The sequence below is a fragment of the Parasteatoda tepidariorum genome, chromosome 4, assembly GCF_043381705.1.
Source record: "Parasteatoda tepidariorum isolate YZ-2023 chromosome 4, CAS_Ptep_4.0, whole genome shotgun sequence".
Lineage (NCBI taxonomy): Eukaryota > Metazoa > Arthropoda > Arachnida > Araneae > Theridiidae > Parasteatoda > Parasteatoda tepidariorum.
The window spans coordinates 34725009-34750395 of record NC_092207.1 but is presented as its reverse complement, the minus strand read 5'-3'; the positions used below and the strand labels follow the sequence as shown (position 1 = coordinate 34750395).

General features: G+C 30.9%; 1 protein-coding gene across 1 annotated transcript; it reads left to right on the top strand.

Annotated features, from left to right (window-relative positions):
- Positions 1-25059, top strand: LOC107440396 (pancreatic lipase-related protein 2-like). Its single transcript, XM_043048970.2, has 8 exons — positions 1-341; positions 4718-5013; positions 8315-8461; positions 12293-12419; positions 15343-15456; positions 15578-15700; positions 18860-19129; positions 24708-25059. Exons 1-8 carry the CDS (start codon positions 287-289, stop codon positions 24812-24814), a joined length of 1239 nt encoding a protein of 412 aa, XP_042904904.1. The 5' UTR covers positions 1-286; the 3' UTR covers positions 24815-25059.
- Positions 25060-25387: the final 328 nt, after the last annotated feature.

The following is a 25387-nucleotide window of genomic DNA, read 5'->3' as shown; positions in this document are numbered from 1 at the left end:
CGCTTATGACATCTGTTTATCTCGCCGCAGCATCCTTAAGCAAATTGTTAACAAGGATGTTTTTAACATTTTTGTTTTCGCAGGACCTACGTTGAATAAAAGGAACGTGCAATTGGGATAATTTTCCTGAGGGAAAAAAAAATTTTTTTTTCCTGAATAAGTAAATAGAACATTCGCTTTTGTTAAAAATAAGATATATAGAGGGTCAAACTTTTGGACGTAAGGAACCGTTATCTAATGTGAATAATATATGCTGATTGCTTTCAGAATATTATATAGCGTATAAATGTTTGCTCATCTACGTAAAATATGTCTGCTTTTGTTCTTGTCCCATTGTCACGGTAAGTAATACAAAGTAAAAATATGTAGCATTTAAAAATGAATTGCAATTTTATGTTTAAATTTTTTATCTTTTAAAATAACTATATCTTATATTTAATCCTTTCAAAAATTCATTGCAATTACTTTTAGTAATGTTCAAGTGCAGTGTTAAGAATAATCAAGAATATAAAAGCTAAGAATACATAGAATATCGAACTTTTGGACCTAAGTACCGTTATCTGATATGAATAGTATATGCTGATTGTTATCAGAATACTATTTAAGGTATAAATGATTGCTCATCTAAGTAAAATAGGTCTGTGTTTGCTCTTGTCCCATTGTCACGATAAGTAGTTAAAACTAATAATACATTGAGTTTAAAGATGAATTTCATTTTTATGTTTAAATTTTTTATCTTTTAAAATGATTATACATTATTTTTAATCCTTTCAAAAAGTCATTGCAGTTACTTTTAGTAATCTAAAGTGAAGTGTTAAGAATAATCAAGAACATAAAATTTAAGAATAAATCGAATATCAAAGTTTTGAACCTAAGTACAGTTATCTAATATTAATAATATTCGCCGATTGCTTTCAGAATATTATTTTTCGTATAAATGATTACTCATCTGTGTAATATATGTCTGTTTTTGTTCTTGCTCCATTGTCATGGTAAGTAGTTAAAATTAATAATTAAAGATGAATTTCAATTTTATGTTTAAATTTTTTATCATTTAAATTAACTATTTTTTATTTTTATCCTTTGAAATAGTCATTGCACTTATTTCTAGAAATGTTTAAGTATAGCATTAAGAATAATTAAGAATGGAAACTAATACTGATCCAACAGGAAGTGCTAAACAAAAAAATCTCGAATAACTTTTGATCTAACGATGGTATTTCTGATAAAATAAAACATTTTTTTTATTATATCTTAAGTCAATCAATGTGGAAGTTCATTAAAATTACGCAATTGATTGCAAAAACATAATTTTGTCTAATAAACATTCATTTTTTTGACAGATTTTTAGTCTTTGAAATATGAAAAGGGCGCAGTCTAGGAAAATATGATGCCTTTATGTTCTACCAAAAAAGTGTTCGAAAGTTCTTTATTTCTCAACGTCAATTTTTGCTTCTTTAACCATACTTTTAAAGCTTTATTCCTATTAATGAAATTTCTTCATTAACTAATTTGCATATTTGGCTGAATAAGTTTTATAATTTTGTGGAAAAAGTAAGTGATTCATTCGAAATATTCAAAAGATATTTCGAATACCAAAAAATTTTAATTAGCAATAGAGGGTTATAATTTTCTACAGCTACCCTAGCCAAACTATTTTATGATATTTTCCGAATTGCTGCTCCTCCCTCCTCATATTATGAGAGAATTCAAATCTGGAAAAAAGGTTTATTCGGCAAAAGTACGTTTTTGTGTCTTATTTTATAATTTTAAATTTTGTTTGAACAAATTAATTAGCATATTTATGGTTACACCCTCGAACTATTATGCTTCTAGTGCTATAACTATAAACTATTACATATATCGCTAACCATGGTTAGGGTTTTGATATGACGCGTCAAAACCTGTTGAAAAGTGTTAAAAACATACCGCAATTTATTTTCTGTTATTGTTGATATTTTATTAGAAGTCAAACTACATAACTATTCAAATCATGCACAATACTTTCATTATAATTATGATAATTTTGATTCATGTTATGTATCATGCTTAAAAAATATTCCTAAAATTATGGAAACTATTAACTGCTTTTTCAAAAAACGTAGTTCTTCATATTCTTCAAGATCATTTTAATTTGATTTATTATAATGTAACTATTCAGTTTATACTAAAGGCATAGCTGAGTAACCATTCTTAATACTGAGTGAAAAAAGGAATCAATAAACGAGCATAAAACAATACTACAAAATCTTGCACAAAACTGAAAGATAAATATCGAACAAATTATATTTACTAATAGAAATAATGCTGATGATGAAAAGCCGTGAGCAATTATTATAATGAATGATCCTTATTATTCCTAGATAATTTAAAGTTAATATTTCTGATTCCTGTGATACTGATGAATATGCAATCAGAGATTTTAAATCTTTTTGTCGAATACAATTTAATCTGGCAGCGACGGATCCAGTTATAAAGCTAAAATAATTCTTGTTTTTGTCTTTTGTTTTTTTCTTGTCTTTTTTTTATTATTTAGTATTATTTCTTGCCCATCCCGTTATCTTTACGTAATTAGATTTAACAAAATGCGTATTTAGTTGCATTCTAACTGTATTCAGTATCATCTGGCATAACCCTGTTGCTCAAGGCAACTCATGATATTTAAAATTTACCACAATCTAGCAACTTTCTTTTGTACTTGTATCCTGGAAGGGCAGCTTTAATAGACATCATATTTACTCACAGAATGTTTTGTACCTATAAAAGAGTAACTTTTGTACCTCTTAAAACTGCACCAATTCCATAATGCAGTTAATAATTACCAGAATTATGCATGTTTGGTGTCAATAATAATATGGCGCCTTTTTACCGTTTCTTATAACAATAAATGAGTACATTTTCCGTATTAGTTATGGTTTTTAGTACATAGCTTTTTAATTTTAATAAGTACCCATTATCAAAATAAAATAAACATCATTGAAGTCAATAATATTTCTTTAGTGAATTAGTACTGTTTTTTTAATAATTTTGCTTTTAAGTTTATAGATAATTTTACTTCAAAAAGTAACTATTACAAAAATTAAGTATCATTGGCGTTGATAATAATTAGCGTTTTATGCGTTTCCCCTCAATGAATTTGCATCATTTCTCCTTTAAGAGTGCTTTTCAGGGCAAAACTTAATTTTTTTTATAACAATTGGGTATACTATAGCCTACGTCACAGGTCGTGTTATTCCTACTAAGGCTCCTATAATTCCTACTAAATTTAACTAGTAAACAGCATTTTCTGCGAACCTGATTTCTAGCAACAAGTAAACATTAAATGAAGTGTGTTGTTATAAGTCGCTATTCGGCAGGTTGGAATTGTATTAGTCTAGTTCCTTTTGAAATAATTTATTTTGTTGATTTATCTAAGTTTAAGAATTTAGTAAACATATTTAAAACTCAGCTTATTAATTAAACTAAATGGTAAATGTTATTCCTAGTAAGTGGAAGTAGTTGTGTTTTTTTCATATTATACCCAATTACCGTTGATTTTAATTTATTTAGTTTTACAGTAACACGTTTTAAAAACATGACTATAAACAAAGAAATAAGCATAACAATATACACGAGGTTTCAGATAACTTTAGGAATAATAATTTGGTGACGCAGTTCAGCTACCACAATCATGTTGGATAATTCAAATAATCTGCTATAACATATCTATACAAAAAGGTCGAATATTTATATGTATGTATGTACCGTATTCAAATCCGCAGCTCTTAACCAATCCACGCCGAATTTGGCTTACATACGTTCAAAGACATAGCGAGCTGTCTACTTTAAAACTTTGTCTACTGACAAACTTTTCACGGTTCACGAGCTGTCTAATTTGGCAAAAGGTTCACGCGCTTCATCCCAAAAAAAGAGTTTTACACAGAATTTAATAAATATTTTGTGATTGTGATTTGCTAGCTTGTAGCTCTGACAGATCAAAAATTAGTTTTATCTTTCATTTATGCGAATTATTTATCGTTAGTTACCTATTTTAGGTTATTACAAATAAAATCAACGTTAATAATTCCGTAAAGTTTGTTGATGACGTCAATAAATTCGTATTTTAATAATTATATGAAACCATTGGTTTCTCATGGCGATATTTGCGCTTTTTAAGATAATATACATTTAAATAACGAAACATCAGCAAGAACTTAGAGACTCAACAAGAACATCCGAAAGGAATTGAATTATCGAATTATCATGTAAGGGCAGTTACGAAAAATTGCCCTTGCATGATAATTAATATTGCAATTCTATTATTAAACGTCCTAGTAACTCATGCAACGTAGAATTGCGATCTTGCTCCTCAATGATCTGCAGAATTTCCACTATTTACAAAGGAATATTTATATTCACTCATATACAGTGAAATTATGGTCCTGTATTCCGGTCTAAGTAAAAATTCCATTATGAAATTTAAATTAATTTGTTCAAAATTAATTTGCTAAAAATTAGTTAACAAAATCTATGTAACTTACTTATTAAGGTAGAACTAATTGACACCCATATGAGTTAGAACTGATATATCATTACTACGACCCCAATAGAGATTCTCCATATACTGCACTATTTCACTGATATACCATGGGCACTTATCTTGAGCTGAATAATAATTAACTGAATCATAAGGTATCAAAATAGTCATCATTTAATCTCTCAATTCATTTATTTCCAGCTTACGATATTTTCACTGGCCTTGGGAAACAAGTAGTAGATTGTTTTGAAAATATCCATTACGAAGAGTGTGACATTTCTATAGCTGATGCCTATGAGCCGATAACTCCACAAATAGGCAACAATCCGCCAGAGACGATATTTGCTCTTTTCACTCCTACAAATCCCGATAAAGCTGAGCCATTGCACAAATGTGGCGGTAAATTGCCTGTAGACACTAATTTTGATAAAGATGTAGATACAATTTTTGTTGCACATGGATGGTTGGATGGACTCTGTAGAACAGCTTGGCAGAGAGTAAGCTCCAAATTCCTTTGTAATTTTCAGATTTTCAATAATGGAAACCACATTGAGGAACAATGAATGTCCATAAGAAAAAAAGAGGAAAAGAAGCTTTGAGGATTTGAAACAAAATAGTAAAATCCGGTGCATACTTTTACAAACCAATTTTCTAATCAGCCTATAAGGGATATGAATAAAAAAATGTCTTCAGAAAAACGACACAGACATTAAATCCTCGAAAACTTCTAGAACCCCAACGTCATTCTGGCGCCATCTTATTTCCTACTCAGAATACTGTTAGTGTCTTATACTTCAGTATTTCTGTTGAAGTTGGGGAATATATTTCCCCAAAACGCGTCTTTAAAAAACGAATGTCTAAATTGTCCATAAAATTAGTATTTTAACACTGTGCAATTTAATTATTTCAATATTGCTACTAAGCAAATTCTTGAAACTGAATGTAAAAATATTTATGTTTATTGATTCAAAATACAAACCCTCAAATGTCACATAAGATTTCCAAGCACTGTATTTCAAATAAAATATTTCATGTTGGATAACATTAGTTCAAAAAACGTTGTACACAAAAAATTGATCATATTAATGTTATTTTAGCATTTTTTCCCGTTTAATTTTGAATACATTACTCGCCATAGGAATAAACATAGCTGTTATCGCTGCTAATCTAGCAATGCAATACTGCTTTCAAAGTAATTTTAAACATCAAGTGTAAATTACCTACATAAGTACTTATTCATACACTTATTTAATTCATCAGAATTAAATAATGCAAAGCTTAAAGTTTCAGATGGAGCGTCCCTCTTGTCATGAAGCAACTGATAGAGAGGCTGTTATAGAAAGATTACAGAGAGAGGGCCCAATATAAGGCAGGCTTATTTCCTTCTTTCAAGACATAGGTAGTTGTTAGGTTCTGAGCATAAGCCTTTAAGAAAAGAAAAGTATAGAGGTTTCTGGATTGTCGATAGTCAACAATCTGAACAACCAAAATGAAACCCTTCAAACTAGCTTCCTACCACTGTGATTAGGCTTAGCTATTGCGTTTAGCAATGGCTATGGGCACAAAACTGCAATTAGTTAATTTTAAATTACCAAATCATTTTAATTGTAAATGCAACCAGCTTTAAGGTAAGATTTAATCAGGATTTCAATCATTAACACTGTTAATAGAAAATATAGTCGACCTTTATTTAATGTAAGAAATAAATTTTTCTTACTTTTTTAGCACTATTTGAAAGTAGCAACGAATAAGTCACTGAAGTCGATAGCTAGTCGTAAGCACTGCCGGGCACTAATTAATTCCAAATAAGAGAAGTGGACTGTTAGAATATTTAATAAAAAGAAAAAGCCAGTCAATACTACAGAAGAAAAGACGAGGATGAGAGAAATAATCAATCAAAACAAAAAAGGCAACCTTCAGGCCGTCCCAAATTTCACATAACAAAGGTTTTTAATTTAAAAAATGGGAATTTTTTTAATTGATTTTTTAAAGTATAACGTACAAGGTTATGCATTGAATAACATAGCTGGTAAATTACTTCTGCTGGTATTGCTGGCACACAGTCTTTGTTAAAATTATCTGAGTCCTTTTTTAAGAAATGTGGCTACCTTTCGTCAATATAGGGCTCATTTCTTTCTTTTAAGACATGGGTAATTGTTAGGTTCAGCTTCAATTTTAATTAACTTGCACTTACATGCGGTCTTTTCTTTTTTTCTTTTGCAAAATTTTATTATACAACTGGCTCATAATTCTGAACACTTGTGATGTTGGGATAATTTTTTTAAAGAGTAGAATTAAAGAAAAGTACAGCAAACGGGAGGACAGAGAAAAATACAAATTACCTAAACACGTTCTTCTATGCAATGAACAATTTAAAATCCAATTATGTTAATGAGCGTGTTTCATATAGTAGATAAATTAAATGATCCGACTATTTATAGCCTCCTTCATTTTGAAATAAGCCAAGCTAGTTGAAAAAGTCACTAGCATTTTCAAATCAACCTGGCAGTTCTAACCTATTTCAGTGAGAAAACGTATCTCTAGGTAATCTAGGTAAGAAATATATCAATTTATAACACAATTAGCCTGAATTATTTTTTTGCATTTTTCAATAAGCCCAGAACACACTGTTAAAAATTTATCAGAAAAAATTTTTAAATAGCATTTTATTTCATTGTTATTTTACCATATTCAAAATAGGCAACCAAATAACCATAAATTAGACTGTAATGAAACTCTTGACTGGGAGAAAAACCGTTTATTAACTGGTTTCACCAAATACGGTTAGACAACAAGACTTTTATCACCCCAACTAAATCAACCTAATGAAGCCACTTAGTTCCTTGCAACGGTGTACATATTACAGCCATGAATGCTAATGTGTCAGTTTAATGAATAGCAGAATCGAGTGCCAACGTTGACACCACAATAATTCCTGCTTTCTCTTCAACGCATGAAGAGTTTCCGGTGTCCTGCACTTTATAATGCCCATTACCTAACGAAAAGCCTAACTCTTATGTCCAGTTAAAGTTCTTTTTATGGATTTGAAACCATGCTAGTTGTAAATGGTTAAAAACCACATAGTTTTGTAATCATGGTCTTACAGCCATACTAGTAGTAAACGGTTACAAAATTGAAGAAGTAAAAAATGTTATTTACCGTAAACTTAATGGTTAAATGGGTGAACAGACTGCTGCCGGTTATTTTTCTATAATTTCAGAATGAAAATTCTAACAGTGTAGTGGAAGCCTATTGTAAATAGTCTTTTAAAGATCTTTTGCATTATATCTAAGCAAGTTCAGCCTGATGATTAATTCTTCTTGAATTTCCTGCATAGTCATAGGCATATAGGGTGACTATAACTATCCTAAAGTAATATTAGACAAAATAGGAAATGCTGAATACATTTCAATTTAGTCTGCAGCACTTCAAAATGACATGACAACTTATCTAACAAGCATACAGAATCTCAATTAAAACATGCAAGACTTATTAGTTTCGGGACAAACAATATTTCCCATCACGTGATTTAGTGATGTTATGTGTCTTTACTTGTATTTCATTTTAAGATCAATTCTCGATGTGAAATATCGTAATACGAATCTTTTTTCCATATTTTTTATTCTTTTCTAACTTTAGCTTTTTCTTTTGTGCATTTGATGGAAACGTAGCATTATATTAATAACTATAACTCTCTGTATTTGCAATCATAGCCATTGCTCAATGTTTTCAGAAAGTTTATTTTTTATCTCTCTTATTTTTTTATCTACTGAAATTAAAATAGAATTTCTTTTTTAGGAAATAAAAACGCAACTTTTTATAAGAGGCGACTACAACGTTATTCTCGTCGACTGGACATGGGGCAACACACCAGATCCAGGAGCAGCGGCTCAGAACTCTCTCGTCGCTGGAGAACAAGCAGCTTTTGTTATTCAAAATATCATGGTATGTTACTATTAAAGAAAAAAATCAAGTAAAACAGTGAGGTTATGAAAATAAATCAAATTAGCAGGCTCCAGCTGTTCCATCAGCTGTTCGCTAACGCTCCTCAACCTCTGAAAATTGCTGTGAAATCTTATAAGGCTTGCTTTACAAACCATGCTCGCACCGCTCGTTCGCAACCTTTTTTAAATGTGTTCTAGCGTTACCAATTTAAAATGTGTTCTAACGTAACCCATTTGATACGGGTTATACCGTAAAATATTAGAAACTAAATCAATTGTTACATTTCTTAAAACTAATTTCTGGGAGGATCCTAAAATAACCCAGCCCATGGCGATTTTTTTAAAATCACGCCATGCAAGTTTTTAAAATCTTGCCACACTAGGCTTTCGGAAGATATTTCTGGGAGATTATTTTGAACGTCCGATCACGCCACCAAAATTCTTGAACTTGATTGGTTGTTCGATATGTATACCTACGAGAAGGTTGGATTTCGTTAGAAAGGAGGTAAAAGGGTTTATTTTTTCGCCATTCATGCTTCTCATCTCTTGCTATTAGAATGATCGTTATTATTTCATTTTTAACCATTATTTCATTTATTACCGTTATTATTTCTTCTTTTTAGCAGTATCGGTTGAAAATGGTGAGCAAATGGACTAGTGTTTTTTTTTTCTCTTTTTTTTTAATAATCGAAAAGCAACGCTGATCCTAGTGATAATCACCAACTTGACGAGATTTCAAAAAGTTGCCAAGAGGTGGGCTATTCTAAAAATTTACCCTAATTTCTCTTTAAAAATTTTAGAATGAAATGTAGGATATTTCCGTATTATGATCTGTCACGCCAACTACAAACGCCAAGATGCCAAATAGATTTTAAACTTGCAAACCTTAAAAAAAAAAAAAAAAAAAAAAAAAAAAAAAAAAAAAAAAAANACATGTAGATGTTTGCCCGGGGTTGGAAGACTTGGCGATTACTCTGCCACAGATCACGATACTGAAATCTCCTCTTGAAATAAATGCATACAATAGAAAAACTTTAAAGAAAAAACAATAATCATGCTTTTAAAAAACAACATGTATAACGTCTCGTCTCCTACGCATTCCTTAATGGTACGTCTTTCATAAATGTCATCAATGCTTTCTTTTAATCTTCACGGATGTTTCTTTATTCTACTTAAAAATCGTAACAGCGCGACTAATACTCATTTTAAATTAATAATAACGATAATGAATAAAACTATTATTACTGAACATACATGAATATTATTAAAACATAATATAAAAGGGTAGATTATATTTCAGGGTGCCACTTGATTCTCGCCAAGTTGTGATTGCGGTTGATCGCCAAGCTGGGTGATGTTGAAACCCAATCGTGATTCTGATTGGTTTAGATTTTTGCGTTATTTTTAAATGCTCAACGATACATGTAATTTCAGAGGTCCGTTAGTTCTACGTTGGATACCGACTAGTAAGGTTACTTTTGCTACTGGTCAATAAGATCGAAGGTATGTGGGCAGTCATACAAAGGGACTTTAGAAAAAAATGTCACCGCCAGTCTGGTACCACAGACGCCATTTTCGATTTGTATTTTTCCGAATTTATGTGATGTGGTACACAGATTCTATTCATGATAAATTTAGACAGTATCTAACTGCTATTCGAGAATTCTGTGCTCCTAAATCTGAGGATATTCAAGCTTAATGAAGAAATGAGTTGTTTTTTTCCCTTTCTTTCCGTGCTTACTCCATAAAATTTTTTTTCAATTCAAAATGCTTTTTATTGGGTTTATTAATTTTGCCTATATTGGGTTTATTGCAATTTTATAAAGTTTTGACCGATGTTTTGTTGAAATTTTCCAATGTTTTATTGAAATAATCATTATATTTTAGCCGCCATTCCTGTTACCACGGAGTTCCGCGCAAACAGGAATGGCGCCAAACATAAGCCGCCAATTTCGCCAAGGGGCACCCTCAAGTATATTTTAACCATATAAAACACTTTGTTTGCTGATATGAATTATTCGCTTTTATCCTTTCCATCCTTCCAACTTATAGCTCAGTTTGTTTCAGTTTTTCTTTCCATCCATTTCCATACAAACAACTTCCATCCATTTTCTTTTCAAGCGATTGCGAGAAAAATATTTTCAATCAAAAATCTATTCAATTGGGTATAATATGAAAAACGCACAACTACTTCCACTTACTAGGAATAACATTTACCTTTTAGTTTAATTAATAAACTGAGTTTTAAATATGCTTAATAAATTCATAAACTTCGGTAAAACAACAATATAAATTATTTCCAAAGGAACTAGACTAATACAATTCCAACCTGGCGAGTAGCGACTTATAACAAGACACTTCGTTTGATGCTTTTACTTGTTGCTAGAAATCAGGTTCGCAGAAAATGCTGTTTACTAGTTAAATTTAGTAGGAATAACACGATCTGTGACGTAGGCTATAGTATACCCAATTATGTAAAAAAAAAAATTTGGCAACCAGAAAAAGTTTAGATGGCTTATAAGACAAAACGCTTGCTCTCGACAAAGATGGCGAAAGTTTAAATTTTGACTATGAACAAGGACTAATTTACTAGAAGGTATTCGGGAAATATACCCAAGGCCCCCAATTTGTGAGGGCCCCTCACTCCCAAGATACGTATGAAAAGATTTTTACTTATATTTTTTTTTTAACTAGTTCGATCTTTAGCCTGTAAGAGCTTATAGTTGTTGTTTTTTTTTATTAAAACAATGTATATTTCCACAATAACGCAATTAGATAGGTACTTAGTACAACTTTCTTCCAAGATAATTTTCTTCATTCTCACCAACAATTCTTACTCTATCAATTAATTTTAGTATTTTTCTCAAAGTTTAGTTAAATTAGATTTTACATTTTTATATGATACGCTTCCGAATATGGTTTACAAATTTTTGTCTAAAATGTTATCTTTTGAAATTGTGATTGCGGACCATGCACGTTAACTTAAACTTGTCGACTCTTTTAGAAGGCCCACTCTTCGTACCTCGTGCCACGTGACTTCGTGCCCAAAGACCCGAGATATGTAAATCGGGCCCTGGCTATGACAGGTATATTCACATTTTGCTGCCTATAAGCACTGACCACCAAATTGACTAATAAAATTTTATCATAGATCTAATAAATGCTTTTAACCACTTTTCAGTTTTATTCGAGAAACAATCAGGTAATAATTTGATGTATCTCGTATTTCTAAAATTTCTTACTTTGAACTCGACTTGGAAGTAATGGGTAAATAAATCAACCAACCAAACGATTATGGTAATCGGGATGTAGTTTAAGATATTTGAAAGAAGATGAACTTAATAAAATGATTCGAAACACTTTTGATTTATTTCATTTTATTAATTTCATCTTCTTTTAAATATTTTGGTGACACACCAAACTCATACCAAGATTTTCACCTCATTACAAGAAATGTATCACAAGAAAATAATTATTGTATGGATATGGTGTACTTTTAGATCCGTCCATAAAAACAGACCATTGTTATATTGTTGTATGTTATTATATTATTATTATTGTTATATCTTTCTTTGATTTAATAGCAAAGAGACGTTACCATATCGTAAAAATATTAAACAGAAAAATTTTGCCTCAACCAAAAGTATTGTTGAGTAAAATTCTTCAAAATTGTCTTAGTCGAAAGCGATAAGAAGTTACAGGACCGAGCAAATTTGCGCGATGTTGCGATTCAAAACCCATTAAAAATAGTCATGTTTGATTCAATCATGTTTAATCCCATTCTTTTTTTTTTCTTAAATTTGTTTACTAAAAAAAAACTTTCTTTATCTAGAATCAAACTGGTGTAACGGCAGACCAGTTTCATCTCATCGGCCACAGTTATGGCACGTATTTTGTGGGTACGGCAGCAAAATTTATCAAGGATCAAAATGAAGGAAATTTAATTCGAAGGTTGACTTGTAAGTAAATATTGATAGATCAGTATGAAGAAAATATAGTTCGAAGGTTGACTTGTAAGTAAATATTTAAAGAACAAACAAGTCGTGTCAAGTAAACATGATAGTAAAGTAGAAATTACCAAAAATAATATTGCACTAAAAAATCATAAATCTTTCCCACATTTATGATTTCAAAAGAATTCTTACTAAATATAAATCAATTTCAAATTCAAAATATTGAATTTTTAATGTCTGTAAAATTATAGTAAGCTATTTATAGTAGCTATGGTTTATTTTACTATTCATTTAAATTAAAATAATACTGGGTGACTAGGAGATAACTCGAACACGCGTGCAGTAATTTTATAGCAAACTAAAATGTAAAGGTCAAACTTTCAACTAAACATGGAAACATCATAACCTATAATATTACACTCTTTCAAGGAATTACACATTTTCAAAGAAACCACACACCTTTATACATAACAGTAAATGCCTTGTGGAATTTTTCATCCACTAGCCACAACCCTTTAACTGATACTTTGATCCGTTCTATCATCATCAGCATTGGCATGACAGCCCTTTGTGAGCCTGGGCCTTCCTCAGAAGCTTTTCCCATTGGGCCCTTCTCCCAGCAATTGTTTTCCAGTTCTTTACTTTTAGGATGGCAAAATCCTCATCCACACAGTCCTTCCATCTCTTTTTGGGCCTTCCTCTTGGCCTTTTATTGGAGGGAGTTGCATTAGAGACTCTCAATGCTGTTCGTTCTGGGCTCATTCTCACTACATGCCCGGCCCATCTCATTCTGCTTAATTTAATAGATTTAATGATATCATCGCCATCAAAGATTCTATATATTTCAAAATTATATCTTTTCCTCCAGTTGTCGTTACCGAGTATAGGGCCAAAGATGGTTCGTAGGACCTTCCTTTCGAAGGTTGATCCATTCTATACACAAAGATTTTTAGAAGGCCGAATTCTCATGAGGTTTAGTACAAACCCTTATCACCAAGGTGAACCGAACTGATATATACATTGAATTAAAGTTTGGTAAATAAGATGGCTATTCGTGTTTAGTAAAAAAAAAACTAAGTCTTGCATCATTCTCGAAAGCTTATAGCTGTTTGTGCTGGATTAGAATCCTGCTGAAAAGTAAATATCTGGTTTCTAAAGAAGTTTCGTGACTAAAAAAGCCTAACGTTATCAAAAATAAGATTTTGATTAAATATTAAAACTTTGTTCTATTTTTTTTCTTGACGCCCTGCGCTACACTTGCAGTGATGATTCGGAAAATCAGCTCGATTTCTCTCATAAAAGCAATCTGTAAGCTTTAGAAATAATAAAATAATGTTCATACGTAAGTAATTTGACGATGTAAAAATATTTAGCTAAGCCTTTCATTTCTTTCTCGTTAGTTAAATGAGAAGTTTTACTTTTATGTGATGTGGTACACAGNTATTAAATACACCTTGTGCGCCACCTAGGAACCAAATCTAAAACTCGACGCTCGAAATTTTTGCTCTGTTACAATCGTACCCTGTTACAATTGACCCCACTCTCCCCTACTCTTGATTGATTTAAACTAATTTCATTTATTTTAAGGCATCTTCAAATCCTTTTTCGTCACAAGAAATAACGCTTTGCAAATAATATGTTGCTTTTAAAACTGTATGGAATTCCTCCCAGTTATTCATAACTATTAGGTTAAATTTTGTTCATCTTTTTGCTGTTTAGGGAAATGGCAAGAAATCTTCAATGTAAAAAAAAAACCTTCGTTTCTTTAAAAAAAAATTTACAAAAAACTTTAAGGTTTACTTTTTCTTCATACACTTATGTACAAAAAATAAGAGAAAAACTCATTTTTGCGGGTAATTCAAAAAATAGTAAACCAAATACATTGAAGTTTTACAACATAGTTCATCAGAGAGTAGCAAAAAGAGTAACAGAAGTATATGGGCTCAATTTTGAATTAATAAACATTACAGCAATACAGTCTAGCAATTATGCAGCAAATGTCACTTGTACCGGTTAAAATATATGCATGTCCTCCTTGACTGCGATCTCTCGTGGGGTTTAAAGGATCTTTATAGGATCTTGGGATTAGAAATCTCACTCTATTATAACCGCTCCCTTTAGCTCCATTAAGACAGCTCTTAACCATGGAAAGTTTCTCAATGAAAGCTGTAATTGCTCTACCATGATAATCCCAATCATGCTCTCTGAAATTCAGACCTGGAGATCTGGCTGGATACATCATTCTCTAAATATTCCCAGCTTCTAGATATTTTCCTTGTGTGGGCATGCGCTGTCGTTCATAAAAATAAACTGTAAACCATTTGCTCCTCTAAACAGTCTTACATAGGTATCTGAGATCTCAGCACTATGCTCTAGAAAAGTCAAAAAGTCTTATCTGACTTATAAGTCTTCCCTGGAAAGACCCAATCAGTCCAGGATTTACATTTTCATTCGGACTGCAAAGATCATATTGCCTATCTTACAAATCGATCCCTACAGATTAGAATATTTAAACACAGTTGTCTGTGCAATCGGCGGGGTTACCATTGAAATTTATACGTTGTACAATATAACTTTGAAAGGAGACGAAGCTGGTCGCCAAAGTCGGTAAATACATTATAAAATACATCGATGTAATAAGCGTTTAAAAAATCTTATATTGTTATGGTTTTCATGTATTCTTTAATGCACTGTTTAATGGGAAAACTAGAGAACTTTGTCAACTCTTTTGATTTACAATAGAACGGAGAAGAGTTTTATTAACATAGTACGGTTGGATTATTTGACATAATTTTATCGAAACACCAGGAACATTTATAATGATCTGGATATTCTAATGCCTTGGTTATTATCTCCTTTTACTCCATGTTGTTTTTCTTAGTCGATGCTTGCTAATTTTTTTTTCTACTTTTTTTTTTCTTGGCTTCAGTTCTAGATCCAGCCGTGGCTCCTGTCTCCAATGAAGACATTCATAATGGAAAACTATCCTATAAAAATGCCAAATTTGTGGACGTCATTCATAGCGACGGAGGATTATGTTTCCGTAAGTATTAACATTTTCAGGCAGGTCCCTCCTGGTTACTCAACTAAAAGTTATCCTATTTTACACATTTAAAAACAAAATATTATCAAGTTTGCTAGATATATATTAATTTCTGTTTCAGCTACTAATTTTGGATTAAAAACCCCTCTTGGACACGTGGATTTTTATCCCAATGGCGGAAGTATTCAACCAGCGTGTCTTGAATATGGTATCGCCACAGTTCTAAGATTAGATTTGTTTTACGGTAAGTACAATAAAATTCGAATTATTTCCAGTATTAATTCAAATTTACATTGAAAAACATTCGCATTTTGTAAAGATTAAAAAAAAGGCTCATTCCACTAAGAAATTTTGAACTATAAATGAGTCAACCACTCCATACTCACTATCATTCACCGGCCCCTTGTACAGCAGTCCCTTTCGAATCGTTTCACAAACCGAATTCGCTTGACTTGTTCTCCAAATAGTCGAAATAATAATCTAGCATTCTTGTTTAACCCCGTAAGACTCGTGATTATATACTCGATAGCGCGATTTTCCCTTTACTGCCTACTACATCAAATGTGAAACGAGTTTTATTGACTCCAGTAGCACATGATCACACATTCGTGATCGCAATACTGTACTCTAGTATTACATCTCGCATTAGTACGTATGCGTACTTTTTAGCACGTATAAACTCGGAGTGTCCAGGACTGGAGAACCTCTTTCTACTTCCGCGCCTCTTTCTCCTTCCGCCACTTTCTCCTTCCGCAGGTGCTGAAGGGGTTAAACAATATTCTCCTACATAGGTCAAAACTGCATGCCATTCGTTTGTTCGTAATTTATTCGTCCTAATTAATTGAGAGAAACAACATATGTAATAGATATAACTTTAAATAAATGTAGATATTTCGCTTTTTAAAAAAAGTAACTAAATATATCAAAAGGCAAAACCGTAAAACTTCTCCTTTAAAATCAAAAAGACATGCTTATTCTTTTAATGATAAAAAAAACCATAAACCTACTTATTTTTGCTGTAAAAAAAGTAATGAATTTAGACCAAGAAAGCTCGTCACAGTAATAAATGATATCATGATGATACTTTCCACTTACAAAAAATCCGTTATCAGAAATTAAAATTTTGTACAATATGCTGAACTAACACTGAATTTGACTAGTAACTGAACTGTTAAGTATCCAGCTATCCCAATATCCCAGAATGGATTGTTCTGAAAACTTTGTTACATCTACAATTTTAGGCGATTCTACATATTTGGGAACATATGTGTTCCGAACCAATCTCTTTGTTACGTTTTGAACAATTAAAGAAAATGTTTCATTTATGTTTTTACACTCTTTTACAATTGTTCTGAAAACTTTGTTGCATTCACTATTAGGCGATTCTACATTTTTGAGAACATTTGTGTTCCGAACCAATCTCTTTGTTACGTTTTGAACAATTAATGAAAATATTTCATTTATGTTTTTACACTCTTTTAACGATTGTTCCGAAAACTTTGTTACATCTACAATTTTAGGCGATTCTACATTTTTGAGAACATTTGTGTTCCGAACCAATCTCTTTGTTGCGTTTTGAACAATTAAGGAAAATGTTTCATTTATGTTTTTACACTCTTTTAACGGCATATTTCTGATCTTAAACCCTACATGCACTCATCTGGTATTGGATCTATATTTTATGTGTTCTAGAGAATTTATTCCAGAGACTGAAAAAGATTTTTTCTCTAATTATGTGAATGTATGAAGAACTTTAATAATTAAATGATGATTTTATTTCAAATGAGGAGTAATATTTTGTCCCATGGCTTTTCTCTTATCCACATGGGTGATCAGCACAAATAAAGGGAGATTATAAAATAACTTTGTCGGCATAGGACCTTCTGTGGAGCATTATGCAAAATTTTGTACATAGATATTACGATGTATGTGGTCAAAAATGATGTTAAAAATTATTTCGTAGTTACAGTTTCAGTCCCAAAATTTCGAAATTTTCAAATCCGTAACATTCACTTTCTTTGATCAAAACGTAATTTTTGCAATAAACAACATAAATCGGAGATATTTTTAGCACAAAACAAATTGCGCCATTTTTCGCTACCACTAACGAGGAGAGAGTGACATGTGACGACTGACAAAAAATTTGAAAACATTAAATGCTTTCTTTGTAAATTTTTTCTCGGTTTTTAAAGTCTTTTTATCACACTTCCTTCTTGTTAGTAGTCGCGAAAAATGGGGATGCTTTGCAAAAATCTAGCGTCGTGATTTCTTGTGCAAAAAGTATCGTTAAAACTTCAGTTTAAGTTTTCTACTGTAAGGATTACATTTAGATAAATAAAAAAGTGAATTTTGCTATTTAAAAAATTTCGAAACTTTGTCACTGTAACTGTTACAGTGAGGTCAACGTAATCGTTTTTAGCACCATTTCTGAGAGCTAGATCACAAAACCTATGTACAAAATTACTCACTCAAATGCTATGCTTTCCAGCGGGTCATACATCAAAGTTATTTTATACTCTCCCTGAAATCTATGTTGTTTTTAATGAGATAAAAATTTTCAAAAGTGGCAACACTGTTAGAACACAAGCTGTGTAACTAATTGTTCCATTTTGCATTTTGCTATTCTTGGAAGATTTAAAGGCAATAATTTTCCTTTATTATTGTTGATCTATTTATAAAAAATAGTCAAATCCAATATAAAAATTTTTGTAGAATTAGCGAATGAGATACTAAATATTTACTTTTTGTGAAAAGTACGCATACTTATACATTCTGTATTTAATGATAATCATAGGAATAAAAGAAAAAACACACAATTAAGATGGAAGCATTTATTCAAACATTGTTCCTTCTAATTGTTGCCAATAAGAAAAATCACGAAAAATTGGATTACTTTGTCCACTCGGTATCTCCGATTCTTAAACTTCGTGAGTTAGGTAATTATTTTATAACTACATACAGCTTACATCTTAAAAGTTATTCAAATTTTTGTTTTTTAATGCAATTGGGGCATTCTTGTTTCCAACAGAATAAAATTATTTTAGAATATTATGTATATATATTTCCACAGTAAATCATAATATTAAACAAACGTAAATACTCCTTTGACTGTGAAGTACTCTTTTAAAGTCTTTTAAAAGTCGTGAGTGTTTTTTTTCCCTAAAAGAATTACTAGCTGTTGCTACTATATAAAGAAAATATTACATTTCAATTACTAATACAATTTGTCTTCTTAAAATGTCGTAAGTGTATTTGTTTGCTAATGGAAGAACGGAAACATTGTTAAATTAAATACGAACAAATCTTTCGATATATATTTCTGAATCTCTACAAAACTGTCAATTACGTGACTTTCTTTAAAATTATTCAATCAGTAATTTCAACAAATTATGGTTTTCCTTAGGCTTAGTGTCATTGCTCCCTACGTTCTGCTTTCATTTGCAATCGATTCAGTACTTCAAAGTGTCCATTAATTCTCCAAGCAGCAAATTCATCGGTGCTAGATGTGACAGTTATGAAGATTTTAAGTCGGGGGCATGTTACCGATGCTGCCGAGACAATTCCACTGATTGTGCTGTTGCAGGAATGGATGCAGAATATTATTATAACAAGGATCAACCCAGAGAAATAAGAAAATATTATTTCGACACGGAAATCATTTGTCCTTATAACGGTAATGTGCTTATTTTTTTCCATTTGTTTGAACCTATTATGAGCATTGAACCTATCATGAGCATTATTAGAAATTAATAAGTGCCGATTTTTTTATATCAGTTAGAGCTAGTTGCTGATACACATGAATATCAGTTACAAATATCTGATACTTTTTGCATCAGATAGCGATCGATCTTAAATTTAGAACTTAACTAGTAGAAGTAATTTGAAATTATAAGTTACTTATAGTTAAACTTGTAATTAAAATTGTAAATTATTATACCTATCATGAATATTATTAGAGATGGATGAGTGAGTGCCAATTTTTTTGGTATCAGTTATAATTTTTACTAATACACATGATTGTCAGATACAAATATCTGATACTTTTTGCATCAGATAGCGATCGATCTTAAATTTAGAACTTAACTAGCAGAAGGAATATGAAATTATAAGTTACTTATAGTTAAACTTGTAATTAAAATTGTAAATTATTGTACCTATCATGAATATTATTAGAGATGGATGGGTGAGTGCCAATTTTTTTGGTATCAGTTATGATTTTTAACTAATACATATGATTTTCAGATGCAAATATCTGATAATTTTTGCATCAGATAGTGATCCATCTTAAATTTAGAACTCAACTAGTAGAAGGAATATTAAATTATAAGTTACTTATAGTTAAACTTGTAATTAAAATTGCAAATTATTGTACCTATCATGAATATTATTAGAGATGGATGGGTGAGTGCCAATTTTTTTGGTATCAGTTATAATTTTAACTAATACACATGATTTTCAGATTCAAATATCTGATACTTTTTGCATCAGATACCGATCGATCTTAAATTTAGAAACTAACTTGTAGAAGGGGTTTAAAATTATAAGTTACTTTTCGTTAAACCTGTAGTTAAAATTATAAATTATTGAAAATACCATGAGTATTATTAGAGATGGTTGGGAGAGTGCCAATTTTGTCGATATCGGTTACAATTTTTTACTGATACACCTGATTATCAGATACAAATATCTCATACTTTTTTGCATCTGATACAGATTGATCTTGAATTTAAAACCTAACTAGTAGCAGAGATTTAAAACTATAAGTTACTTATAGTAACTTGTAGTTAAAATTATAAATTATTGAACCTGGTATGGGTGAGTGCCAATTTCTTCGGTATCAGTTACAATCTTTAACTGACACACACGATTATCAGATATAAATATCTAATACCTTTTGCAACAGATACCGATCAATCTTAAATTTAGAACATAACTAGTAGTAAGGATTTAAAACTACTATATGTAATTCTTATGCCATGTTTTTGATTAAATCCAGTTTTAATACTTTTTATTAATTTAAAATGCAAATTTAATTCTTAAAATATAACAACATTTGAATATTAAACATAACAGATAATTTGTTAAAAATAATGACATATTTAAAATGTATTCATTTTTATTACTTTTAATCCAACTAAAAATAGAATAAATTAACGCATGCAGAAAGCACGTAACTATTGCAAATTCTAATATTGATGACGAATAAATTAATTTAATCAATTACTACACAAATTATTTTAGATTGCTTACTTCCTGACAATTTAAATTTCTAGTAAAAGAAATATAAATACTTCAGTCGATGATAAAATGTTTTGATAATCAGATTAAAGCTATTCCTTTGAAGTGCTTTTAAACAACATTTAAATTACTAAAATTTAATAAAAGATGTTATTTAATTTCATTAATATTTAATTTTATTAATATTTAATTACATTTATATTTAAATTTAATTGATAAATGAGATTTTTTTTTAAATAATTTAACATATGAAACTAATAAATCTTTCTCGGTTCTTATAAAAATATTTTTTAGACAATTCACGTAAAAATTATACTGAAAGCAAACCATTAAAAATATTAATATCAGTTATTTTTTTTATTATTTTGGAGGTTTAACAGAAAAATCATTACATTGATAATAAATCAATGGATAGCGCAAAAAGCCTTAATGAAATGATTCAAATGTGTTGTTGGTTCTAAATAATAATCAAAACATTAATAACTTGTGGCGTAACTACCACAATAAATATTAAATACCAATTCCCCAATATATAAGACATATTAACTTGATTCCATCTAGAGCAGGGGTTTCCAACTTACATGAGGCCAGGTGCCACAATTAAAAACACCAGTCAAATGGCGGGCCGCAACTTTATCAGAATTTTATATAGGACTCTTTTATGTTTGAAGGAACATTAAATATTACTTCAGATTTTTATCAAGTTGCGCAAAACAAAAGTATCGAATTACAAATTAAAATAAGAAGTAGATTTCTAAAAATATTTAACTGCAAATCAAAAAAATTCTGGCTACAAAAACTTTAATATGCACCTATGTATTAAACAAATAATGTGTAACAGATATCTAATTGTTACGATTTAAATCTTCAAAAAGGTTGGTATTAAAACTTACATAGTAGCACACAAAATGTTCAATGAGAGAATTGAGGTTTGTCTGCTGCAACCACCGAGAATAGATATTTTCATTTTAAATTTAAAATTTACAAATGTTAATAATTTCGTCTAAAATGAGAGGTTTCAAAAAGTTAAATCGGAGAATTTCTTCGAGAAAATTTCTGGTAGGCACATGCTAAATTATATTCACAAAATACAAAAAAAAAACAGAAATAAAAACGAGCAGCATGCACGATCATTTTTGTATTTGAATAAATATTTTCTTAGATGCAAAACCTGAGGAATAAATTTTTTTGCACAGTTGGTATGTTAACTCATATAAATTTTTTACGAAAATTTCCGCAAAAAAACAACTAATATATTTTAGTTCGCGGGCCACAAAAAAAGGCTTCGAGGGCAGCCAGTTGGTAACCACTGATCTGGAGGTTCCTTTTGATAGATGAACGTTGACATAGTCGATAATTTAAATCCCCACAATGGTGACCCGGACGTGATATGAACTTACCAACATGGATGGATGGTCCGCATTAAACAGTTGATTCGCTTAAAAATATACTGCTCAAAGAAGATGAAAAAAGAATATTAATAGTAATCCGGTAAAACAAATAAGAAGTCTCCCGGCCTTTAAACAAAAAATGAAGAAAAAAATAATGAGCAAAATGATATAAATAAACAAAAATGACGAAACAATATGAGCAAAAATGATATAAATAAAAAAAAACAGCATAAATCAATTAGTGGTATTTGTTCATCGAATTCTATCACATATAAAATTCTGGAAGGGGAGTAATGTGGCGTAACTACCTCTATAAATATTAAATACCATTAATTCCCCAATATATGAAACATGTTAACTTGATTCCACCTTTTGATAGATGTAGCTTGACATAGTCGATTATTTAAATCCCCACAAACTGGATAGTGGACTCCAGTTTATTAGCTTAATTCTCAAAAAAAGGACTTGTACGTGTTGTTTACAAGTCTATTAAAGTTAAAGTTGAAGTACAATGTAACAATTCAAAATTATTTTGCCATGTGCAAAGTCTCAAAAGAGCCTCAAGTACTATATCATTTATTGTCTAGCAAATATTTATTGTGATGCTGTCTCATGATTGTAACAGTCATTACAAACTACTGTTTCTTTTGATGTTACCGCTCAATAAACATGAATGAAAAAATATTAAAGAATGAAACGTTATGATGAATGAAAAAGTATTGATAATGGATCACATACTTTTATTGTAGGTTGTGCTAGATCAAAAGATGGTGAAATATCGATTATTTGTCATTATTAAGAATTAGAAGTGTATTATGAAAATAGTAGGTCACTGCAAGCTTCCATAACCTATGTAAAATTCTTTTCAAAGGGTTCAATTAATTCATCAATCATGTTTTTTCTTGTTTGATAACAATGTTGACTCTTTTTGTGAATATTTAATTTGGAGTTAAGGTCCGCGGTGTTTTCATTCTTATTGGTTTTATTTTTGCTGAGACTCAGCGATTCTCCTGACGTATGTTCTTCTTCTTGGGCACTACAGCCTATGACAGCAAAGGTGGTCCCAATAAATTTTTGCCATTTTGAATTTTTCTGTGGCATGGCCTTCCAGTTAGTTATTCCTATTAACTTCCCTCTCAACTGCGTCCAACCACCCAGTCGGCGGACGACCCCTTTTTGTTGTACCTTCTGGATTAAAAAGAAGTTACTTTTATGCAAGATTTTGGTCTTCAGATCTATAAAAGCGTCCCAGCCATCGAATGTGATTGGCCTTAGTAACATGAACTATCTCTGGTTGTTTATACTTTTTATATAACTCGTGATTGTAAAGGGTGCTCCATATGTTATTCTCACAGACTGTACCAAAAATTCTTCTAAGTATCCCTCTCTCAAAAATCAGCTATTTGTTCTCCTCTTTCTTATGAAGAGTCCAGCACTCACTACCATATAGGATCACAGACCGTATGAGTGTTTTGTCCTGACATTTGTTAATTAACTCCAATATGTAGTAAAAGTTCTGTCACCTGTTCTCTGCCTACGCTTCTGTTGGCTACTATGCATCTGCCTACGACGGTGAAATCGAGGCTATTCTAATTGCCTTAAAGCAACTACAGTGTCGTACTGACCAATTTTCTAGCGCCGTCATCTTATCTGACTCTAAAGCAGCACTTCTTGATATTAACTCTCCACTGATTCCCCAATCCATCTCCATTCAGAAATGCATTGATTGTCTGAAGGACCTGACACTAAAAGGCAAGCAAATCGTCCTCCAATGGATCCCGGGACATTGCTGGATTTGGGGTAATGAAAAAGCTGATTTCTTGGTCAAGAAAGGAACAACTATTGCCCAAGCATCTCGTTTCTCCATCTCTCTGCACTCATTTAAATTGCTAGTCCGAAACCAATTCCGAACATGCTCTCAGAGAATTTCCGTAAAAGCAATATACACAAAACCTGGTTCAACCATATTTTAACTATCTCAAATCAGTCCAGGTTTAAGGCAGTTGCTCTCTTTAGACTTGTAACGGACCATGACTGTCTGGCCAAACACCCTTTTAGTATAAACATTTTTGACTGTCCTAAATGCAAGCTCTGTCGCCTTGGGGAGGACAGGGACCTACCCCATATTTCAGTTTGTCCTGCGCTCATCTCCACTACTGTGTGTGGACGCTACTGGGAGGCTAGGGCCCGTATGGGCTAAGCATGTCACTATGCATTCTTTTCTATTTATTTATTTTTTTTTTGCCTTGTTTTTCTTGTTATTTTATCCTTTTTATTCCTTTAAATTGGCCTGCCATTGGAAATAAAAAAAAATGTAGCAAAGTATATGGGCGCTTTCTAAAGTATATGGGCGCTGTATACGCTAGTCTAGAAAGTGTTGCCACTTTCCTGAACTTTAAAAGAAAAACTCGTGCTTTTTTTGCATGGCATCTCTATTTTCAAAGTTACTTCAATAAAGGTAGGTAAGCATGACACTGAACCTCTTTAATCGAAGGATTTCAATTATACTGATATCTTAGTTTCTGTTGCTACAATTTTTTTAAAAGTGTAATTAATCAATATCAGGTTACTACCAGACATTTTTGATATAATGTATTTATTCTTTTTCTTTCCTTTCTTCAGAAAAATATGACTTCAGCATTTTTAAAGACTGTGAAGACAACGAAGAGTGTGAAGACAGTGAAGAAGACGAGGGTCCAATTAAAAAAGTTGGAGAATTGCTTGGATAATGTATTGTGTTACAGTTTAACATTTTACGGAATGTTACTTTAAGGTTGTCTCAAGTTTGCATAAAGAAGCAAGAAACAATATTACAATTAACTACCCAAGTAGTACCAGAGATATTTCATTAAAAAAACAATTACTTAAATTTATAAATTTTACCCTTAAACTTAAATTTTCAGTATTGCATATTGCTGCGTTTAATACCACCTTTAATGTACATTTAAGAAAATAAAAAATAATTAATTCAAAAGCTTCTTATTAGAAGTTTCAAGTTAATTTCTAAGTAGGAAAAATATGAAATCATTTTCAAATTCTAACTAATGATCACAAACACCAAACACATAGCTTGTAACAATGTTAATAATGAAGATTTACCACAATTATCAGTATTCTCGAAGATAAATACTATCGTAATTATTTTTAAAAATTTTTGACAACTTAATACAACGATACTACAAAATTTTTAGTCCTACTCCAAATTATTTATAAATAAACACTTAGCACTTTTTTTTGTTTTCGTTACATTATTAGATTTATCAACAAAACAAAAAAAATTTGTAGTAAAACACCAAAAGTGA

Bases quoted from the DNA above. Each gene is read 5' to 3' on its own strand.
- LOC107440396 (XM_043048970.2), top strand. From the start codon at position 287: ATGTTTGCTCATCTACGTAAAATATGTCTGCTTTTGTTCTTGTCCCAT. The intron at 342-4,717 runs GTAAGTAATACA...ATTTATTTCCAG, and splicing joins GTTCTTGTCCCATTGTCACG to CTTACGATATTTTCACTGGC. The intron at 8,462-12,292 runs GTATGTTACTAT...TTCTTTATCTAG, and splicing joins TTGTTATTCAAAATATCATG to AATCAAACTGGTGTAACGGC.